This window comes from Ranitomeya imitator, chromosome 6 (genome assembly GCF_032444005.1).
Source record: "Ranitomeya imitator isolate aRanImi1 chromosome 6, aRanImi1.pri, whole genome shotgun sequence".
Lineage (NCBI taxonomy): Eukaryota > Metazoa > Chordata > Amphibia > Anura > Dendrobatidae > Ranitomeya > Ranitomeya imitator.
Genome location: NC_091287.1, coordinates 410,466 through 430,113, shown reverse-complemented (window position 1 = coordinate 430,113; position 19,648 = coordinate 410,466). Strand labels below are relative to the sequence as shown.

Below are 19,648 nucleotides of genomic sequence, written 5' to 3'. Positions count from 1 at the left end.
TGGGAGTCGGGGGTATAATTATGAGGGTGAGCAGAGAATACTGGGAGTCGGGGGTATAATTATGAGCGTGAGCAGAGAATACTGGGAGTCGGGGGTATAATTATGAGGGTGAGCAGAGAATACTGGGAGTCGGGGGTATAATTATGAGGGTGAGCAGAGAATACTGGGAGTCGGGGGTATAATTATGAGGGTGAGCAGAGAATACTGGAAGTCGGGGGTATAATTATGAGGGTGAGCAGAGAATACTGGGAGTCGGGGGTATAATTATGAGGGTGAGCAGAGAATACTGGGAGTCGGGGGTATAATTATGAGGGTGAGCAGAGAATACTGGGAGTCGGGGGTATAATTATGAGGGTGAGCAGAGAATACTGGGAGTCGGGGGTATAATTATGAGGGTGAGCAGAGAATACTGGAAGTCGGGGGTATAATTATGAGGGTGAGCAGAGAATACTGGGAGTCGGGGGTATAATTATGAGGGTGAGCAGAGAATACTGGGAGTCGGGGGTATAATTATGAGGGTGAGCAGAGAATACTGGAAGTCGGGGGTATAATTATGAGGGTGAGCAGAGAATACTGGGAGTCGGGGGTATAATTATGAGGGTGAGCAGAGAATACTGGGAGTCGGGGGTATAATTATGAGGGTGAGCAGAGAATACTGGGAGTCGGGGGTATAATTATGAGGGTGAGCAGAGAATACTGGAAGTCGGGGGTATAATTATGAGGGTGAGCAGAGAATACTGGGAGTCGGGGGTATAATTATGAGGGTGAGCAGAGAATACTGGGAGTCGGGGGTATAATTATGAGGGTGAGCAGAATACTGGGAGTCGGGGGTATAATTATGAGGGTGAGCAGAGAATACTGGGAGTCGGGGGTATAATTATGAGGGTGAGCAGAGAATACTGGGAGTCGGGGGTATAATTATGAGGGTGAGCAGAGAATACTGGGAGTCGGGGGTATAATTATGAGGGTGAGCAGAGAATATTGGGAGTCGGGGGTATAATTATGAGGGTGAGCAGAGAATACTGGGAGTCGGGGGTATAATTATGAGCGTGAGCAGAGAATACTGGGAGTCGGGGGTATAATTATGAGGGTGAGCAGAGAATACTGGGAGTCGGGGTATCATTATGGGGCATGTGGTATAACTGTAGTAGAGTATATGGGATGCACTGTATGCCTGTGAGGGTTGGGGGTGTAAATGAGGCGGAGTGCAATGTCCACATTGTGACACATTCACATAAACCACATAGAATTGATGAGTCCGATGCTGTTCCAGCTGATACAAGGGTTAACCCCCTAATTCCTCTCACACACAGAGCATGAGCGATACTTAAACACAAAGCAGTGCAGAGATGTACAAAGCATTGAACGGCCACACAAGGAGCAACAGACACAGCGAGTGCGCAGTGACACAGACGGGATTCCGGCTGACGCCGTGGGATAGCCATGAGCCGCCTGCCCTGTCTACTACAGCCCCTACAACAAGCACCCCACTCATTCACACAAGCTCTCTGCTCAGGGGGGCCCCACCTGTTTGATAGGAATGGCTCTTCCACTGCCAACACTCTCAGATTTACAATCCGGGGCCCTCTTCTCTCTGTCCACCTCTGCGCCCCTCCGAGACTGGAAGAGAACAAGATACAGGGGCACGTTACAATGGTACAGGAGGGAGAACGGTGCGCGCACATACGCTATCATGCTCTGCGGAGGTGTGAGGGGGATGGGTTACTACACACAACCGAAATAGAAGGTTTCATAAGGGAAGTACTGAGGTGCTGCTAAAATTGCATTCAAACATAGGTGAAAGGGGTGACCAGAAACAAAGCATATACAAGGAAGGGAAGATCACAAATATCAAGGTGAGACACACACCCAGGAGACTGTACACACACACCCACAGCAGAGAAGCATCCGCCCACGCAGAACTCCAGTAACCCCACCCCTGCCTATCCTGTGCGGCAGCAGGAATCCTGCATGGAGACAGGCGTGAAATGGCAACATGCATGAAGGGCACAACACAGGCAAACGCTCATTCCAACCAGTTTATTTAGTTACAGACGGTCACCAGAACAGAACCGAGAAATCAAAAGAAGGAATCAGGTACAAAACAGCATTAGAGACAGTTGTGAGTCCAAAATGGAGCTCCGTATGTACAAGAGGAATTCTGGGTACAGTGTAAGAGCAAAGAAAGAAGGAGTACAATAGTACATTTACAATCCGCAAAATGCTAGCTCCAGAAAACTGCTTCCCATGGATGTACACAGCACAAGAAATACATTCGGACAGGAAGAAAACAGCAGCATGTCAATCAGATGGGGAACAGGCGACTGGGACCTCCCATGAGGAAGCCCACATCTAAATCTCCAAGTCTAAATCCAGGAAAAGGTCCGTGCAGGCTGCAGGGTAGAAAGCAGCTGTCCAACTGAGAAGGTCCCCAGCACTCAGCGCCCCCTGCCCGGGCACGAAGGAGAGGAAAAAGGGTGTCCCGTATGTTTCCGTTCAGTCACTACCCCGCAACAGGGAAGAATGGGTGGAAGACCACCACTCAGGAGCAGTTGGTAGAGTGAGCAGTCAGATACTTGCGTAGAACAGAAACACGACTCTGAGAAGGAGGCAGGGGAGCCAGCGGAAGCCTCTGAAACGTCCCGGTCTAGAAAAGCGGAAATGTTCCAGTAGAAAAAAGTACTAAGTGAGGAAACTCTCACACCACAACAAGGTCTCTCACACCGTGACGTTCAAAATGTAAGGGACTCTCACACCGTGACGTACAAAATGTAAGGGACTCTCACACCGTGACTTACAAAATGTAAGGGACTCTCACACCGTGACATACAAAATGTAAGGGACTCTCACACCGTGACGTACAAAATGTAAGGGACTCTCACACCGTGACGTACAAAATGTAAGGGACTCTCACACCGTGATGTACAAAATGTAAGGGACTCTCACACCGTGACGAACAAAATGTAAGGGACTCTCACACCGTGACATACAAAATGTAAGGGACTCTCACACCGTGACATACAAAATGTAAGGGACTCTCATACCGTGACATACAAAATGTAAGGGACTCTCACACCGTGACGTACAAAATGTAAGAACTGTTCACACCGTGACATACAAAATGTAAGGGACTCTCACACCGTGAAATAAAAAAAAATGTACATGGGGACAATCAATTAATGATGTCAATGTAGATGCACCACAAAAATGAGTAAGAAGCCAACACGTGATCTGTTACCAGACAGATGAGGAGACCGGGGAAAGCGAAAGGAGAGCGGAAAATAAGAGAGGAGAGAAGAAAAAGAAGAGCGGAAAGACAGAAAAGGGCGAGAAATACTTGGGAGAAAAGGCTCAGAGAAAAGGCCGGAAAACCCGGGGAAAGGATAAAGGAAACAGAATGAAGAAGGCGGCAAGAAATACAGAGGGTGCGGCGGAAAGTATTCAGACCCCTTTAGATTTTTCACTCCTATTTCATTGCCGCCATTGGGTAAATTCTATAAAGTTCATTTTTCCTCATTAATGTGCTCTGCCCCCCATCTTCACTGAAAAAACAGAAATGTAGAAATTTTTGCAAATGTAATTAAAAAGAAAACCTGAACTATCACACGGCCGTAAGTCTTCAGCCCCTTCGCCCAGACTCTCATATGATTCCCTTGTGATCCTCCGTGAGACGGTTCTCCTCCTCCATAGCGTGTGTAATTAGTGAAATCACTATTATTGATCATATAGCTGATCCCGCTCAGCATCGTCTGACATGTTGGATCAATAGGGAAATCACTGGCAGCTCGGCACTTTGGCTCCAGAAGGTTGAGATCTCACTATCGATAACATTGTCAGATAGTATTTTTATTATTTTTATGGTTTCTGCGTCTTTATTATTATGCTTTTTTAACATTGCTTTTATTAATATTTTAATTACCCACATTTCTCTTTGTATTTTGTATATTATATGATTTTCATGTTTTTTCTGCACAATGTGTTCTGGCACCCCAAGAGTGTTTATGATCCGCCCATGTTATCAGTGTTTAATTGCTCGGTTTTATTGGATCTTTTCTTTTAAATATTCTGCTAACCACCATTGTTTAGCTGCCACCAGATGAAGACGGCAGAACGCCGCTGAAACGCGTTGTGGATTATCTTCCAATAAAATTCTGCACCTTTTATTCCCTCTTGTTGCTTCCACCATATTCTACTTCACGCTCCTCTCTAGACCGTGATTTTGTTTTCTATGACGCCTATTCTCCCCTGAGGGTGCGGCCAGGAGCTGCTCTCACAGGCGCCTCACTGGCAGTTCAGGACCTTCCATCTCTCAAGGACCTACAGTCACATGACTCCCAGCATGCACCACGGTCCTTTCAGGCATCGCCCAGAGAATCTCCCTACAACGAGGAACACTGAAGCCCTGCCTGGCCACCACAGCGGATCACCTTGCCACCACTCGCAGCTGTCAGCTATCTACCCCTTGGACGCACCGTCATCCATCACACGCACACCGAGGCTATGCAGGGGTGCATAACCTCTTAAGGTTAGTGGCTACACATCTTCACCCATAGTCTATTGCTCCACGGGTCCTGCTGATGTGCGTCCCTATCCTTTTTTATCTTGCTTGATTTGGAAAGGTGCACACCTGTCTATATAAGACCTAGACATCACAGTGCATGTCAGACCAGATGAGCATCATGAGGTCAAAGGAACTGGCCAAGGAGCTCAGAGACAGAATTGTGGCACAGATTTGGCCAAGGGTACAACAGAATTTCTGCAGTACTCAAGGTTCCTAAGAGCACAGTGGCCTCCATAATCCTTACATGGAAGAAGTTTGGGACACCAGAAGTCTTCCTAGACCTGGCCATCCAGCCAAACTGAGCAATCGTGGGAGTAGAGCCTTGGTGAGAGAGGTAAAGAAGAAGCCCAAGATCACTGTGGCTGAGCTGCAGAGATGCAGTAGGGAGATGGGAGAAAGTTCCACAAAGTCAGCGATCACTGCAGCCTCCACCAGTCGGGCCTTTATGGCAGAGTGGCCCAACAGAAGCCTCACCTCAGTGCAAGACATATGAAAGCCCGCATAGAGTTTGCTAAAAAACAAAACAAAAAAAAACGAAGGATAGGAAATAAGATTCTCTCGTCTGATGAGGTGAAGATAGACCTTTTGGTGATAATTCTAAGCGGTATGTGTGAAGAAAACCAGGCACTTCTCATCACCTGCCAAATACAACCCCAACAGTGAAGCATGGTGGCAGCATCATGCTATGGGGGTGTTTTTCAGCTGCAGGGACAGGACGACTGGTTGTCATTGAAGGAAACATGAATGCGGCCAAGTACAGAGATATTCTGGATGAAAACCTCTTCCAGAGTGCTCTGGACCTCAGACTTGGCTGAAGGTTCACCTTCCAACAAGACAATGACCCTAAGCACACAGCTAAAATAACAAAGGCGCGGCTTCAGAACAACTCTGTGACCATTCTTGACCGGACCAGCCAGAGCCCTGACCTAAACCCAATGGAGCATCTCTGGAGAGACCTGAAAATGGCGTCCACCAACGTTCACCATCCAACCTGACGGAGCTTGAGAGGATCTGCAAGGAAGAATGGCCGAGGATCCCCAAATCCAGGGTGAAAAACTTGTTGTATCATTCCCAAGAAGACTCCTGGCTATACTAGCTCAAAAGGGGCTTCTCCTCAATACTGAGCAAAGGGGCTGAAGACTTATGGCCATGGGATGTTTCATTTTTTTAAATAAATTTACAATAAATTCTACATTTTTCAGTTTTTTTCAGTCAAGATGGGGTGCAGAGTGAACATTAATGAGAAAAAAATGATCTTTTTTGAATTTACCAAATGGCTGCAATGAAAAAAAGAGAAATTTAATCCCTGATGGGGCTCACAATCTAAATTCCCCATCAGTATGTCTTTGGAAGTAAAGAGAAGAGAGTGAGAGATGGAAGGGGAAGGGGAAGAGAGAGAAACGGAAGGGGAAGAGAGAGAAACGGAAGGGGAAGAGAGAGAAACGGAAGGGGAAGAGAGAGAAACGGAAGGGGAAGAGAGAGAAACGGAAGGGGAAGAGAGAGAAACGGAAGGGGAAGAGAGAGAAACGGAAGGGGAAGAGAGAGAAACGGAAGGGGAAGAGAGAGAAACGGGAGGGGAAGAGAGAAATGGGAGAGGAAGAGAGAGAAACGGAAGGGGAAGAGAGAGAAACAGAAGGGGAAGAGAGAGAAACGGAAGGGGAAGAGAGTGAAAAGGAAGGGGAAGAGAGTGAGACGGAAGGGGAAGAGAGTGAGACGGAAGGGGAAGAGAGTGAGACGGAAGGGGGAGAGAGTGAGACTGAAGGGGAAGAGAGTGAGACGGAAGGGGAAGAGAGAGAAACGGAAGGGGAAGAGAGAGAAACGGAAGGGGAAGAGAGAGAAACGGAACGGGAAGAGAGAAACGGAAGGGGAAGAGAGAAAAACGGAAAGGGAAGAGAGAGAAACAGAAGGGGAAGAGAGAGAAACGGAAGGGGAAGAGAGAGAAACGGAAGGGGAAGAGAGAGAAATGGAAGGGGAAGAGAGCACAGAGAAGAGAGTGGGAAACGGAAGGGGAAGAAAAGAAATGGAAGGGGAAGAGAGAAAAGGAAGGGGAAGAGAGAAACGGAAGGGGAAGAGAGAGAAAAGGAAGGGGAAGAGAGAAACGGAAGGGGAAGAGAGAGAAAAGGAAGGGGAAGAGAGAAACGGAAGGGGAAGAGAGAAACGGAAGGGGAAGAGAGCACAGAGAAGAGAGTGGGAAACGGAAGGGGAAGAAAAGAAATGGAAGGGGAAGAGAGAAAAGGAAGGGGAAGAGAGAGAAAAGGAAGGGGAAGAGAGAAACGGAAGGGGAAGAGAGAAACGGAAGGGGAAGAGAGAAACGGAAGGGGAAGAGAGAGAAACGGAAGGGGAAGAGAGAGAAACGGAAGGGGAAGAGAGAGAAACGGAAGGGGAAGAGAGAGAAACGGAAGGGGAAGAGAGAGAAACGGAAGGGGAAGAGAGAAACGGAAGGGGAAGAGAGCACAGAGAAGAGAGTGGGAAACGGAAGGGGAAGAAAAGAAATGGAAGGGGAAGAGAGAGCAAATAATAATAATAATAATCTTTATTTTTATATAGCGCTAACATATTCCACAGAGCTTTACATTTTGCACACATCATCATCGCTGTCCCTGATGGGGCTCACAGTCTAAATTCCCCATCAGTATGTCTTTGGAAGCAAAGAGAAGAGAGTGAGAGACGGAAGGGGAAGAGAGAGAGAAACGGAAGGGGAAGAGAGAGAGAAACGGAAGGGGAAGAGAGAGAGAAACGGAAGGGGAAGAGAGAGAAACGGAAGGGGAAGAGAGAGAAACGGAAGGGGAAGAGAGAGAGAAACGGAAGGGGAAGAGAGAGAGAAACGGAAGGGGAAGAGAGAGAGAAACGGAAGAGGAAGAGAGAGAAACGGAAGGGGAAGAGAGAGAAACGGAAGGGGAAGAGAGAGAAACGGAAGGGGAAGAGAGAGAAACTGAAGGGGAAGAGAGAGAAACGGCAGGGGAAGAGAGAGATACGGCAGGGGAAGAGAGAAACGGCAGGGGAAGAGAGAAACGGCAGGGGAAGAGAAACGGCAGGGGAAGAGAGAAACGGAAGGGGAAGAGAGAAACGGAAGGGGAAGAGAGAAACGGAAGGGGAAGAGAGAGAAACGGAAGGGGAAGAGAGAGAAACGGAAGGGGAAGAAAGAGAAACGGAAGGGGAAGAGAGAAACGGAAGGGGAAGAGAGAAACGGAAGGGGAAGAGAGAAACGGAAGGGGAAGAGAGAAACGGAAGGGGAAGAGAGAAACGGAAGGGGAAGAGAGAAACGGAAGGGGAAGAGAGAGCACAGAGAAGAGTGAGAAAGGGAAGGAGAAGAGAGCACAGAGAAGAAAGTGAGAAATACTCAGAAGGGGAAGAGAGAGAAGAGAGAAAGAAACGGAAAGGGAAGAGGGAGCACAGAGAAGAGTGAGAAACGGAAAGGGAAGAGAGCACAGAGACGAGAGTAATACTCAGTAGGGGAAGAGAGAATACAGAGAAGACAGTGAGAAACGGAAGGGGAAAAGAGCACAGAAAAGAGAAAGAAAGGAAGGGGAAGAGCACAGAGGAGAGAGAGAAATATTCAGTAGGGGAAAAGACCACAAAGAAGAGAGCAAAAAATACTTAGTAGAAAAAGGAGAGGGCATAAATACCGGAGAGGAGAAAAAAAAAGAAAACAATGCTAATGGAGAGATGAAGAGAGAACACAGTGAATAAAGCAAAAAATACTGAGGAGTGGACAAAGAAGAAAATAAAAAATAAAGTGGAAAGCATGAGCGGTCAGAGAGAAGAAGGGAAGAGATACTGGAGGAAATAAAAGGGGCACAGAGAAATAAAATGAGAAATACTTAGGGAGAGACCAAGAGGGTACAAAGGGAAGGGACAAAATATAGGGTGTGGCAAGTACAAATATGGAGAAAGGTCCTTCATCCTTACAGATAATACATGGGAAAGTGTAAATGATAGAGCGCATGAGACCTCCAGCTCACGGTGACCACTGAGCATGGAGGTACTGCCACATGTCCTAATACTCTCACTGCAAGGTTCTCCCTCCATTGTCATGAATCATAGAAAATGCTGGCTAAAGGTACCGTCACACTGAACGATATCGCTAGCGATCCGTGACGTTGCAGCGTCCTGGCTAGCGATATCGTTCAGTTTGACAGGCAGCAGCGATCAGGATGCCATCGTTGGTCGGTGCAGAAAGTCCAGGACTTTATTTCGTCGCTGGACTCCCTGCAGACATCGCTGAATCGGCGTGTGTGACGCCGATTCAGCGATGTCTTCACTGGTAACCAGGGTAAACATCGGGTTACTAAGCGCAGGGCCGCGCTTAGTAACCCGATGTTTACCCTAGTTACCAGCGTAAAAGTAAAAAAAAAAAAAAACACTACATACTTACCTTCCGCTGTCTGTCCCCCAGCGCTGAGCTTCTCGTTCTCTGCACTGTGAGCGCCGGCCAGCCGGAAAGCAGAGCGATGATGTCACCGCTCTGCTTTCCGGCTGGCGCTCACAGTCAGTGCAGGAAAGCACAGCGCCAGGGGACAGATAGCGGAATGTAAGTATGTAGTGTTTGTTTTTTTTACGTTTACGCTGGTAACCAGGGTAAACATCGGGTTACTAAGCGCGGCCCTGCGATGTTTACCCTGGTTACCAGGGGACCGGCATCGTTGGTCGCTGGAGAGCGGTCTGTGTGACAGCTCTCCAGCGACCAAACAGCGACGCTGCAGCGATCCGGATCGTTGTCTGGATCGCTGCAGCGTCGCTAAATGTGACGGTACCTTAAGACTAAAACTAAGGGAAGCTCAAGAAGAAGCGCTTATCTGTACACGTCAGTCCCAAAATGATACATGCTGATTATTACACCATTCAAAAGCTATGCAGAAAAAATGCACAGTAAGTCAGCAGTACCATGGACAGAATGGAAGATAGCACAGATTAAACCAGCTAAATGGACAAAGCCAAAAAGGCCACTGGTTGCACAGTACAGTCATGGCTAAATTTATACAGGATGACCTGATTTTGTCTCTATACAGATTGTACATCTACATATTGTCAGGAAAAACAAAAACATTAATATCCTCTCCTTAATAGTTATGAAAAATTGTGTGTGCCCACGGGTCGGAAACGTCTGGCCAGTAAAATGTCGGTGGGCTGCAATACTGGGCTATTGTCCTCAATTTTTTCAGCCACTGACCATTAAAGGGATACTGTCACCTGAATTTGGAGGGAACAATCTTCAGCCATGGAGGCGGGGTTTGGGGGTTTTTGATTCACCCTTTCCTTACCCGCTGGCTGCAATATTGGATTGAAGTTCATTCTCTGTCCTTCATAGTACACGCCTGGGCAAGGCAGGATTACCTTGTGCAGGCGTGTACTATGGAGGACAGAGAATGAACTTCAATCCAATATTGCAGCCAGCATGCAGCCAGCGGGTAAGGAAAGGGTGAATCAAAAACCCCGCCTCCATGGCTGAAGATTGTTCCCTCCAAATTCAGGTGACAGTGTCCCTTTAAACTTTTCAGTAGAGTGCATGCACGTGCTGGATTAACTACAAGACTGACTAGTGCCAGCATTAGGATGTATTTTTGTGGGCAGATATGGCACACTCAGCTCTCCTGGACCATTCTTGTATTTGTGATCTATACATCATACGATGTGATGTGTATAAAGCAGCCTCAGTGTCTCCTGCGTGATACGTATATAAAGTAGCCTCAATGTCTCCTACGTGATATGTATATAAAGCAGCCTCAGTGTCTCCTGCGTGATACGTATATAAAGTAGCCTCAGTGTCTCCTGCGTGATACGTGTATAAAGCAGCCTCAGTGTCTCCTACGTGATACGTATATAAAGCAGCCTCAGTGTCTCCTGCGTGATACGTATATAAAGTAGCCTCAATGTCTCCTACGTGATATGTATATAAAGTAGCCTCAGTGTCTCCTATGTGATGTGTATAAAGCAGCCTCAGTGTCTCCTGCGTGATACGTATATAAAGCAGCCTCAGTGTCTCCTGCGTGATATGTACATAAAGCAGCCTCAGTGTCTCCTACGTGATACGTATATAAAGCATCCTCAGTGTCTCCTACGTGATACGTATATAAAGCATCCTCAGTGTCTCCTGCGTGATATGTACATAAAGCAGCCTCAGTGTCTCCTACGTGATACGTATATAAAGCAGCCTCAGTGTCTCCTGCGTGATATGTATATAAAGCAGCCTCAGTGTCTCCTATGTGATATGTATATAAAGTAGCCTCAGTGTCTCCTACGTGATATGTATATAAAGCAGCCTCAGTGTCTCCTACGTGATACGTATATAAAGCAGCCTCAGTGTCTCCTACGTGATACGTATATAAAGCAGCCTCAGTGTCTCCTACGTGATACGTATATAAAGCAGCCTCAGTGTCTCCTACGTGATGTGTATAAAGCAGCCTCAGTGTATCCTGCGTGATATGTATATAAAGCAGCCTCAGTGTCTCCTACGTGATATGTATATAAAGCAGCCTCAGTGTCTCCTACGTGATATGTATATAAAGCAGCCTCAGTGTATCCTGCGTGATATGTATATAAAGAAGCCTCAGTGTCTCCTATGTGATGTGTATAAAGCAGCCTCAGTGTCTCCTACGTGATATGTATATAAAGCAGCCTCAGTGTCTCCTGCGTGATATGTATATAAAGAAGCCTCAGTGTCTCCTACGTGATATGTATATAAAGAAGCCTCAGTGTCTCCTACCTGATACGTATATAAAGCAGCCTCAGTGTCTCCTACGTGATACGTATATAAAGCAGCCTCAGTGTCTCCTACGTGATACGTATATAAAGCATCCTCAGTGTCTCCTACGTGATACGTATATAAAGCAGCCTCAGTGTCTCCTACGTGATGTGTATAAAGCAGCCTCAGTGTATCCTGCGTGATATGTATATAAAGCAGCCTCAGTGTCTCCTGCGTGATATGTATATAAAGCAGCCTCAGTGTCTCCTACGTGATACGTATATAAAGCAGCCTCAGTGTCTCCTACGTGATATGTATATAAAGCAGCCTCAGTGTCTCCTGCGTGATACGTATATAAAGTAGCCTCAGTGTCTCCTGCGTGATATGTATATAAAGCAGCCTCAGTGTCTCCTACGTGATATGTATATAAAGCAGCCTCAGTGTCTCCTACGTGATACGTATATAAAGCAGCCTCAGTGTCTCCTACGTGATACGTATATAAAGCAGCCTCAGTGTCTCCTACGTGATACGTATATAAAGCAGCCTCAGTGTCTCCTACGTGATATGTGTATAAAGCAGCCTCAGTGTATCCTGCGTGATATGTATATAAAGCAGCCTCAGTGTCTTCTACGTGATATGTATATAAAGCAGCCTCAGTGTATCCTGCGTGATATGTATATAAAGAAGCCTCAGTGTCTCCTATGTGATGTGTATAAAGCAGCCTCAGTGTCTCCTACGTGATATGTATATAAAGCAGCCTCAGTGTCTCCTGCGTGATATGTATATAAAGAAGCCTCAGTGTCTCCTACGTGATATGTATATAAAGAAGCCTCAGTGTCTCCTAAGTAATATGTATATAAAGAAGCCTGTGTCCAAAATCCAAATTTTGTTTGAATGCAGATTGCACATTTTCTGTTAGTACAATAAACCTAATTTCAAGGCAGAAACATTACTGTGTCCAACAGTTATTAGATATATGAAACTGAAATAGCTGTTGCAAAAAAAAACAATTTTTATAAAACATTAAGCTTAAGATTAATAGGGGTGCCCAAACTTTTTCATATAACTGTAATTTTTCAAGCTGGTGTTGTAAACTATTCTAATTCAGTAAGATAATGACTTTTGGGTTTTCATTGGCTGTAAGCCATAATTATCAACATTAACATAAATAAACACGTGAAATAGTTCACTCTGTTTGTAATGACAATATAATGTGAGATTCACTTTTTATATTGAAGAACTGAAATAAATAAACTTTTTGATGATATTCTAATTTAGTGAATAACACTTGCATATAAAGCAGTCTCAGGGTATCCTATTTGGTGTATGTACAGCAGCCTATATTCTACGAGATATACAGCAGTCTTAGCGCATCCTATGTAATGTATATACAGCAGTCTCGGTGTCTGCTATGTGATGTATTTACAGCACTCTTGGCATCTCCTATATGATGCATACAACAGTCTCAGTGTATAATATGTCGCATATACAGCAGAGTCTTAGCGCATCCTATGTAATGTATATACAGCAGTCTCGGTGTCTGCTATGTGATGTATTTACAGCACTCTTGGTGTCTCCTATATGATGCATACAGCAGTCTCAGTGTATAATATGTCGCATATACAGCAGAGTCTTAGCGCATCCTATGTAATGTATATACAGCAGTCTCGGTGTCTGCTATGTGATGTATTTACAGCACTCTTGGTGTTTCCTATATGATGCATACAGCAGTCTCAGTGTATAATATGTCGCATATACAGCAGAGTCTTAGCGCATCCTATGTAATGTATATACAGCAGTCTCGGTGTCTGCTATGTGATGTATTTACAGCACTCTTGGTGTCTCCTATATGATGCATACAGCAGTCTCAGTGTATAATATGTCGCATATACAGCAGAGTCTTAGCGCATCCTATGTAATGTATATACAGCAGTCTCGGTGTCTCCTATGTGATGTATTTACAGCACTCTTGGTGTCTCCTATATGATGCATACAGCAGTCTCAGTGTATAACATGTCGTATATACAGCAGACCTCATCACTGAGTTCTATAAACTTTGTGACCATGACAAGCACTAAAAATCTGCATCTGTAATCACATCAATACACTGCAGTGTATAGTTTTTTTTTTAATATTTAGCTTTGCAAAGAGTCGACTGGGCTCCAGACTGACAGAAAGAAACTTGGAAATACAGTTGCGAGTAACATCATTACCATTATATCCTAACATGACGTGTCCCACTATAGAGAAGCAGTTCTTGCCATCACATTGATGGAAAGTTACATTTTTGACCAAATATAGCAGGTTAATTAAGCTCATAATTTTGTATGGTCTGCTAACGATGCTTTAATTATAACCTAAAATAACCATTCACCAACCTCCCTCCTAAAACAGATTTCCAGGAAGGAAACAACAGCTGCCATCCCGAGTCTTTTAGAAATAGGCTGATACAATGGACATAAAGAAATTGGGTATAGACGGGAAGTTACCATCTTAATTAACATGAAAAAAATTACGAAAAAGAACAGCACTCCTTAGACGAAAAAGAGGTGGTGAATATGGTCTTAACCCTTACGATTCTAAAAGAAAAGGGTCAGGACTTTATTGAACCAAATATAGGACGTTCCAGTCTAATTGACCTTCATCAGACATACACTACTAGCGAATAATTTGATAAATGTCTGAAGATTAGACTCAGACTGTCTACATTTCAAATGGCAGCCGCTGTGCTGGAAGACGCAGGATTGTCCGGTGCAGTATCGCGGTTGTGATATACGTCACAACGGTTGTCAGCTTGTTATCACAACCGCAATACTGCGCCGGGCATTCCTGCGTCTTCCAGCAGAGGTAGTCTAATCTTCAGACATTAATGAAATTATTCGCTATTAGTGTATATCTGATGAAGGTCAATTACACCGACACGTCACACATTTGGTACACTATTTCGCGATTCCAGTAAAATTCAGTTCCTTTATTTTTAGACTGCTGTATTGTATATATTTTATATCTACTATATAATTGTCTAAGGGTCACTTCCATCTTTCTGTCTGTCCGTAACGGAAATCCCAAGTCGCTGATTGGTCGCGGCAAAACAGCCTCGACCAATCAGTGACGGGCACAGTCCGGCGGCAAAATGGCCGCTCATTACTCCCCTGCAGTCAGCGCCCGCTCCATACTCCCCTCCAGTCAGCGCTTGCACAGGGTTAATGGCAGCGTTAACGGACCGCGTTATGCCACGGTGTAACGCACTCCATTAATGCTAATAACCCTGTGTAACCAACTCTTTACTATTGATGCGGTCTAAGCAGCATCAATAGTAAAAAGATCTAATGTTAAAAATAATAAACAAAAATAAAAAAATCATATACTCACCTTCCGTATCCAGCCCAGGCCTTTCTCGCTCCTCGCGATGCTCCAGTGACCGGTCCATGCATTGCTGTCTCGCGAGATGACGTAGTGGTCTCGCGAGACCTCTACGTCATCATCTCGCGAGACCGCAATGCACTCTTGGGACCGGAGCGTCGCGAGGAGCATCGGTAAACGCCTCGGCTGGTTCCGGGGGGCGACGGAAGATGAGTATATAACTATTTTTTATTTTAATTCTTTTTTTAACAGATATGATGCCCACATCGCTATATACTATGTGGGCTGTGTTAGATACTGCATGGGCTGTGCTATATACTACATCCCTGTTCTATATACTACATGGCTGGGCAATATACTACGTGGCTGAGCAATATACTACGTGGCTGGGCAATATACTACGTGACTGGGCAATATACTACGTGACTGGGCAATATACTACATGACTGGGCAATATACTACGTCACTGGGCAATATACTACGTGGCTGGGCAATATACTACGTGGCTGGGCAATATACTACGTGGCTGGGCAATATACTACGTCACTGGGCAATATACTACGTGACTGGGCAATATACTACGTGGGCTGTGCTATATACTACGTGACTGGGCAATATACTACGTGGCTGAGCAATATACTACGTGGCTGGGCAATATACTACGTGACTGGGCAATATACTACGTGGCTGAGCAATATACTACCTGGCTGGGCAATATACTACGTGACTGGGCAATATACTACGTCACTGGGCAATATACTACGTCACTGGGCAATATACTACGTCACTGGGCAATATACTACGTGGCTGGGCAATATACTACGTGGCTGGGCAATATACTACGTGGCTGGGCAATATACTACGTCACTGGGCAATATACTACGTGACTGGGCAATATACTACGTGGGCTGTGCAATATACTACGTGACTGGGCAATATACTACGTGACTGGGCAATATACTACGTGGCTGAGCAATATACTACGTCACTGGGCAATATACTACGTGGCTGGGCAATATACTACGTGGCTGGGCAATATACTACGTGGCTGGGCAATATACTACGTCACTGGGCAATATACTACGTGACTGGGCAATATACTACGTGGCTGGGCAATATACTACGTGACTGGGCAATATACTACGTGACTGGGCAATATACTACGGGCAATATACTACGTGACTGGGCAATATACTACGTGACTGGGCAATATACTACGTCACTGGGCAATATACTACGTGGCTGGGCAATATACTACGTGACTGGGCAATATACTACGTGGCTGGGCAATATACTACGTGACTGGGCAATATACTACGTGACTGGGCAATATACTACGTGACTGGGCAATATACTACGTCACTGGGCAATATACTACGTGGCTGGGCAATATACTACGTGGCTGGGCAATATACTACGTGGCTGGGCAATATACTACGTCACTGGGCAATATACTACGTGACTGGGCAATATACTACGTGGGCTGTGCTATATACTACGTGACTGGGCAATATACTACGTGACTGGGCAATATACTACGTGACTGGGCAATATACTACGTGGCTGAGCAATATACTACGTGGCTGAGCAATATACTACGTGGCTGAGCAATATACTACGTGACTGGGCAATATACTACGTGACTGGGCAATATACTACGTGACTGGGCAATATACTACGTGACTGGGCAATATACTACGTGACTGGGCAATATACTACGTGGCTGAGCAATATACTACGTGGCTGAGCAATATACTACGTGGCTGGGCAATATACTACGTGACTGGGCAATATACTACGTGGCTGAGCAATATACTACGTGGCTGGGCAATATACTACGTGGCTGGGCAATATACTACGTGACTGGGCAATATACTACGTGGCTGAGCAATATACTACGTGGCTGGGCAATATACTACGTGGCTGGGCAATATACTACGTGGCTGGGCAATATACTACGTGGCTGGGCAATATACTACGTGGCTGAGCAATATACTACGTGGCTGAGCAGTATACTACGTGGCTGGGCAATATACTACGTGGCTGGGCAATATACTACGTGGCTGGGCAATATACTACGTGGCTGGGCAATATACTATGTGGCTGAGCAATATACTACGTGGCTGAGCAATATACTACATGGCTGGGCAATATACTACGTGACTGGGCAATATACTACGTGGCTGTGCAATATACTACGTGACTGGGCAATATACTACGTGGCTGGGCATTATACTACGTAGCTGAGCAATATACTACGTGGCGGGGCAATATAATACGTGGCTGGGCAATATAATACGCGGGCTGGGCAATATACTACGCGGGCTGCTATATACTACGTGGCTGGGCAATATACTACGTGGCTGGGCAATATACTACGTGACTGGGCAATATACTACGTAGCTGGGCAATATACTACGTGACTGGGCAATATACTACGTGGCTGGGCAATATACTACGCGGGCTGGGCAATATACTACGCGGGCTGCTATATACTACGTGGCTGGGCAATATACTACGTGGCTGGGCAATATACTACGTGGCTGGACAATATACTACGTGGCTGGGCAATATACTAAGTGGCTGAGCAATATACTACGCGGGCTGCTATATACTACGTGGCTGGGCAATATACTACGTGGCTGGGCAACATACTACGTGGCTGGGCAATATACTACGTTGGTGGGCAATATACTACGTGGCTGGGCAATATACTACGTGGCTGGGCAATATACTACGTGGCTGGGCAATATACTACGTGACTGGGCAATATACTACGTGGCTGGGCAATATACTACGTGGCTGGGCAATATACTACGTGGCTGGGCAATATACTACGTCGCTGGGCAATATACTACGTGGCTGGGCAATATACTACGTGGCTGGGCAATATACTATGTCGCTGGGCAATATACTACGTGGGCTGCTATATACTACGTGGGCTGTGTTATACGCTACTTGACTGTGCTATATTTCTCTGCTGTATCTGTGCATCTGCTGTATCTGTGTTAAAGAGGGGGACCCACTGAGACTCTTGCCTGGGGCCCTCAAAAACCTGGAGCCGGCCCTAGCTTCACTGATTGGTGTCTCGCCCGGCCGACCGTGACCAATCAGTGACAGTCGCAGTCCGGTCGCGGAATTTGAACCACGCTTCGCTAATTGGTCGCGCCCGGCCGGCCAAATCCTGTGTATAAATTGCATTATTCTGAAAACTTCAGAAATAAACTACATACATATTCTAGAATCTCCGATGTGTTAAAATTGGGCCACCACCTAGTTTTTAAATAACATGCTTGCAGCTCCTTTTTGAAGCAATGGACCCCCCTGCAGTGCTAGCGAGGATGTTTTTTGTGCGTCAGACAGGTTTATAGATTGGACAGGTAATTAAGACAGGATACATATGGTCTCTCCAGAAAGTACCTCCTGGGAAGCTTTGTTCCGTCAGAGGAAAGGTTATATCTACAAAAGGCAGCCTGACTTCGGGGCCCAGACAGAAATATTGGGGTGTGTATAGATGTGATAGCAATGTGACATACATTTTGAGCTTCAGGACGAATCGGTGAAGAGGATGAATGTTTTTTCATAACTGTGACCCCTGCCTATAAGCCACAAATCCAAAGTGGACAGATCACTGACAATAGCCATGTCATGTTTGGTCTCTGGATAACGGAAAAGTCCCGATAAATATGGTGGCGATCTCAAAATGGGAGTGAAGCTATCGCATAAGTTGGAAATTTCATATAATAATGAAGGGCTGATGACATCCCACAATCCGGCCTACATGAGGTCATTATGGGGGGTTGGAGAGATGTCACTCAGGTGGTGATAAAAGGTCAAAGCAAATTATTATCTGTGTTCAATGCTGAGGAAGACATATACATAGGCTTTGATCTGTATTGTTTGCCCCCTTTGTAAAGTCTATTGTATATATTTTCTATAAACACTGCCTATCGTTCTTGATTAAATATAACATTTAATAGTTCTGTTCGTTTTGTTCTGTTACCCGCACCCCGAAGTCATACGCTACCAGAACCAGGTCTTCAGCCAGTCTGTATAAAACACGACTGGCAGCAAGAAGTCTGGGGTAATCTTGGGGTTCACAGTGATTGTATGATGAGACAGATTGACTTCATGGGCAAAACCGAGCACCAAATGATTTCTTAACCGTTGCAAATTGATGCACTGCCAGTCCGTCACCCGAGTACTGATGAAGGGCTCGGGTGACGGAAACCCCCACCTGCAGATGGCCTTGCAGTGATCGTGAGGGACAGCTGAAGCTGAGTCTGTGATTCCAAAAGCCAGCAGAGCAACAGGCCCAAGTAGAGCATCAGTACCAGCTGGAGTTAGCTCAAATCAAGATGCAGAGATCCACCCCATTGAGCAGTGAGTCCAGCAGTGTCAACAGCTTTAAACCCTGTCCTGAGCATATTCCTGTAATGGAAAAGGAAGGGGAAGTGCACACATTTCTGCAGGGGATTGAAAGGACTTGAAGCAGTACCATCTGCCTGAGGAGGAGTGGGCCTGATATTTAACCCTAGGCCACCGCTGAAAAGCTCTGGAGAGGCTTGCTTCTCTCCTTCGAGACCAAGACGGAGGTTACAAGGCCATCAAACAGGCCCTGATAAAAAAAAAAAAAAAAATGGACCAGCTTAATCCTGAGGAGTTCTGCAAAATGTTCCGGGCCCTCCAGCGTGGACCACACGACAGCTGTAGTTATGTGGTGGATGGGCTCAGAACCAAATTTGAACAGTGGGTCCAAGGACTGTCAGTCACCACCTTCGAGGACCTGACTTTGAAGGACCAGATTCTACAGCTCTGCCCTGTGGAGTGTGACAGTTCGTGCTGGTTCGAGAGCCAAAGGAGGCCGCTAAGGCAGCACAGATGTTGTGAATTCTGTGGTCAAGCTCCCTCCTGTGGTCATGAGTGGTACTTCGGCTGGTTCTATCTATGAGCTTCCTCTGGTGGATGTGAGTGGGGCTGCGGCCTCTGAGTTTCCTTCCTCAGGTGACGAGGTTAAGTCGTTAGGTGCTGCTCTATTTAAC

General features: G+C 45.8%; 1 protein-coding gene across 4 annotated transcripts in view; it reads right to left on the bottom strand.

The window, feature by feature from the left end:
- The window catches only part of AGAP3 (ArfGAP with GTPase domain, ankyrin repeat and PH domain 3), a 494,399-nt gene that overhangs the window by 211,684 nt on the left and 263,067 nt on the right, over positions 1-19,648 (bottom strand). For all 4 annotated transcript variants that reach the window (XM_069729029.1, XM_069729028.1, XM_069729027.1 and 1 more), the window contains exon 9: positions 1,528-1,620. In XM_069729029.1, the coding sequence (XP_069585130.1) occupies positions 1,528-1,620 (93 nt within the window). The remainder of the gene's footprint in view (positions 1-1,527; positions 1,621-19,648) is intronic.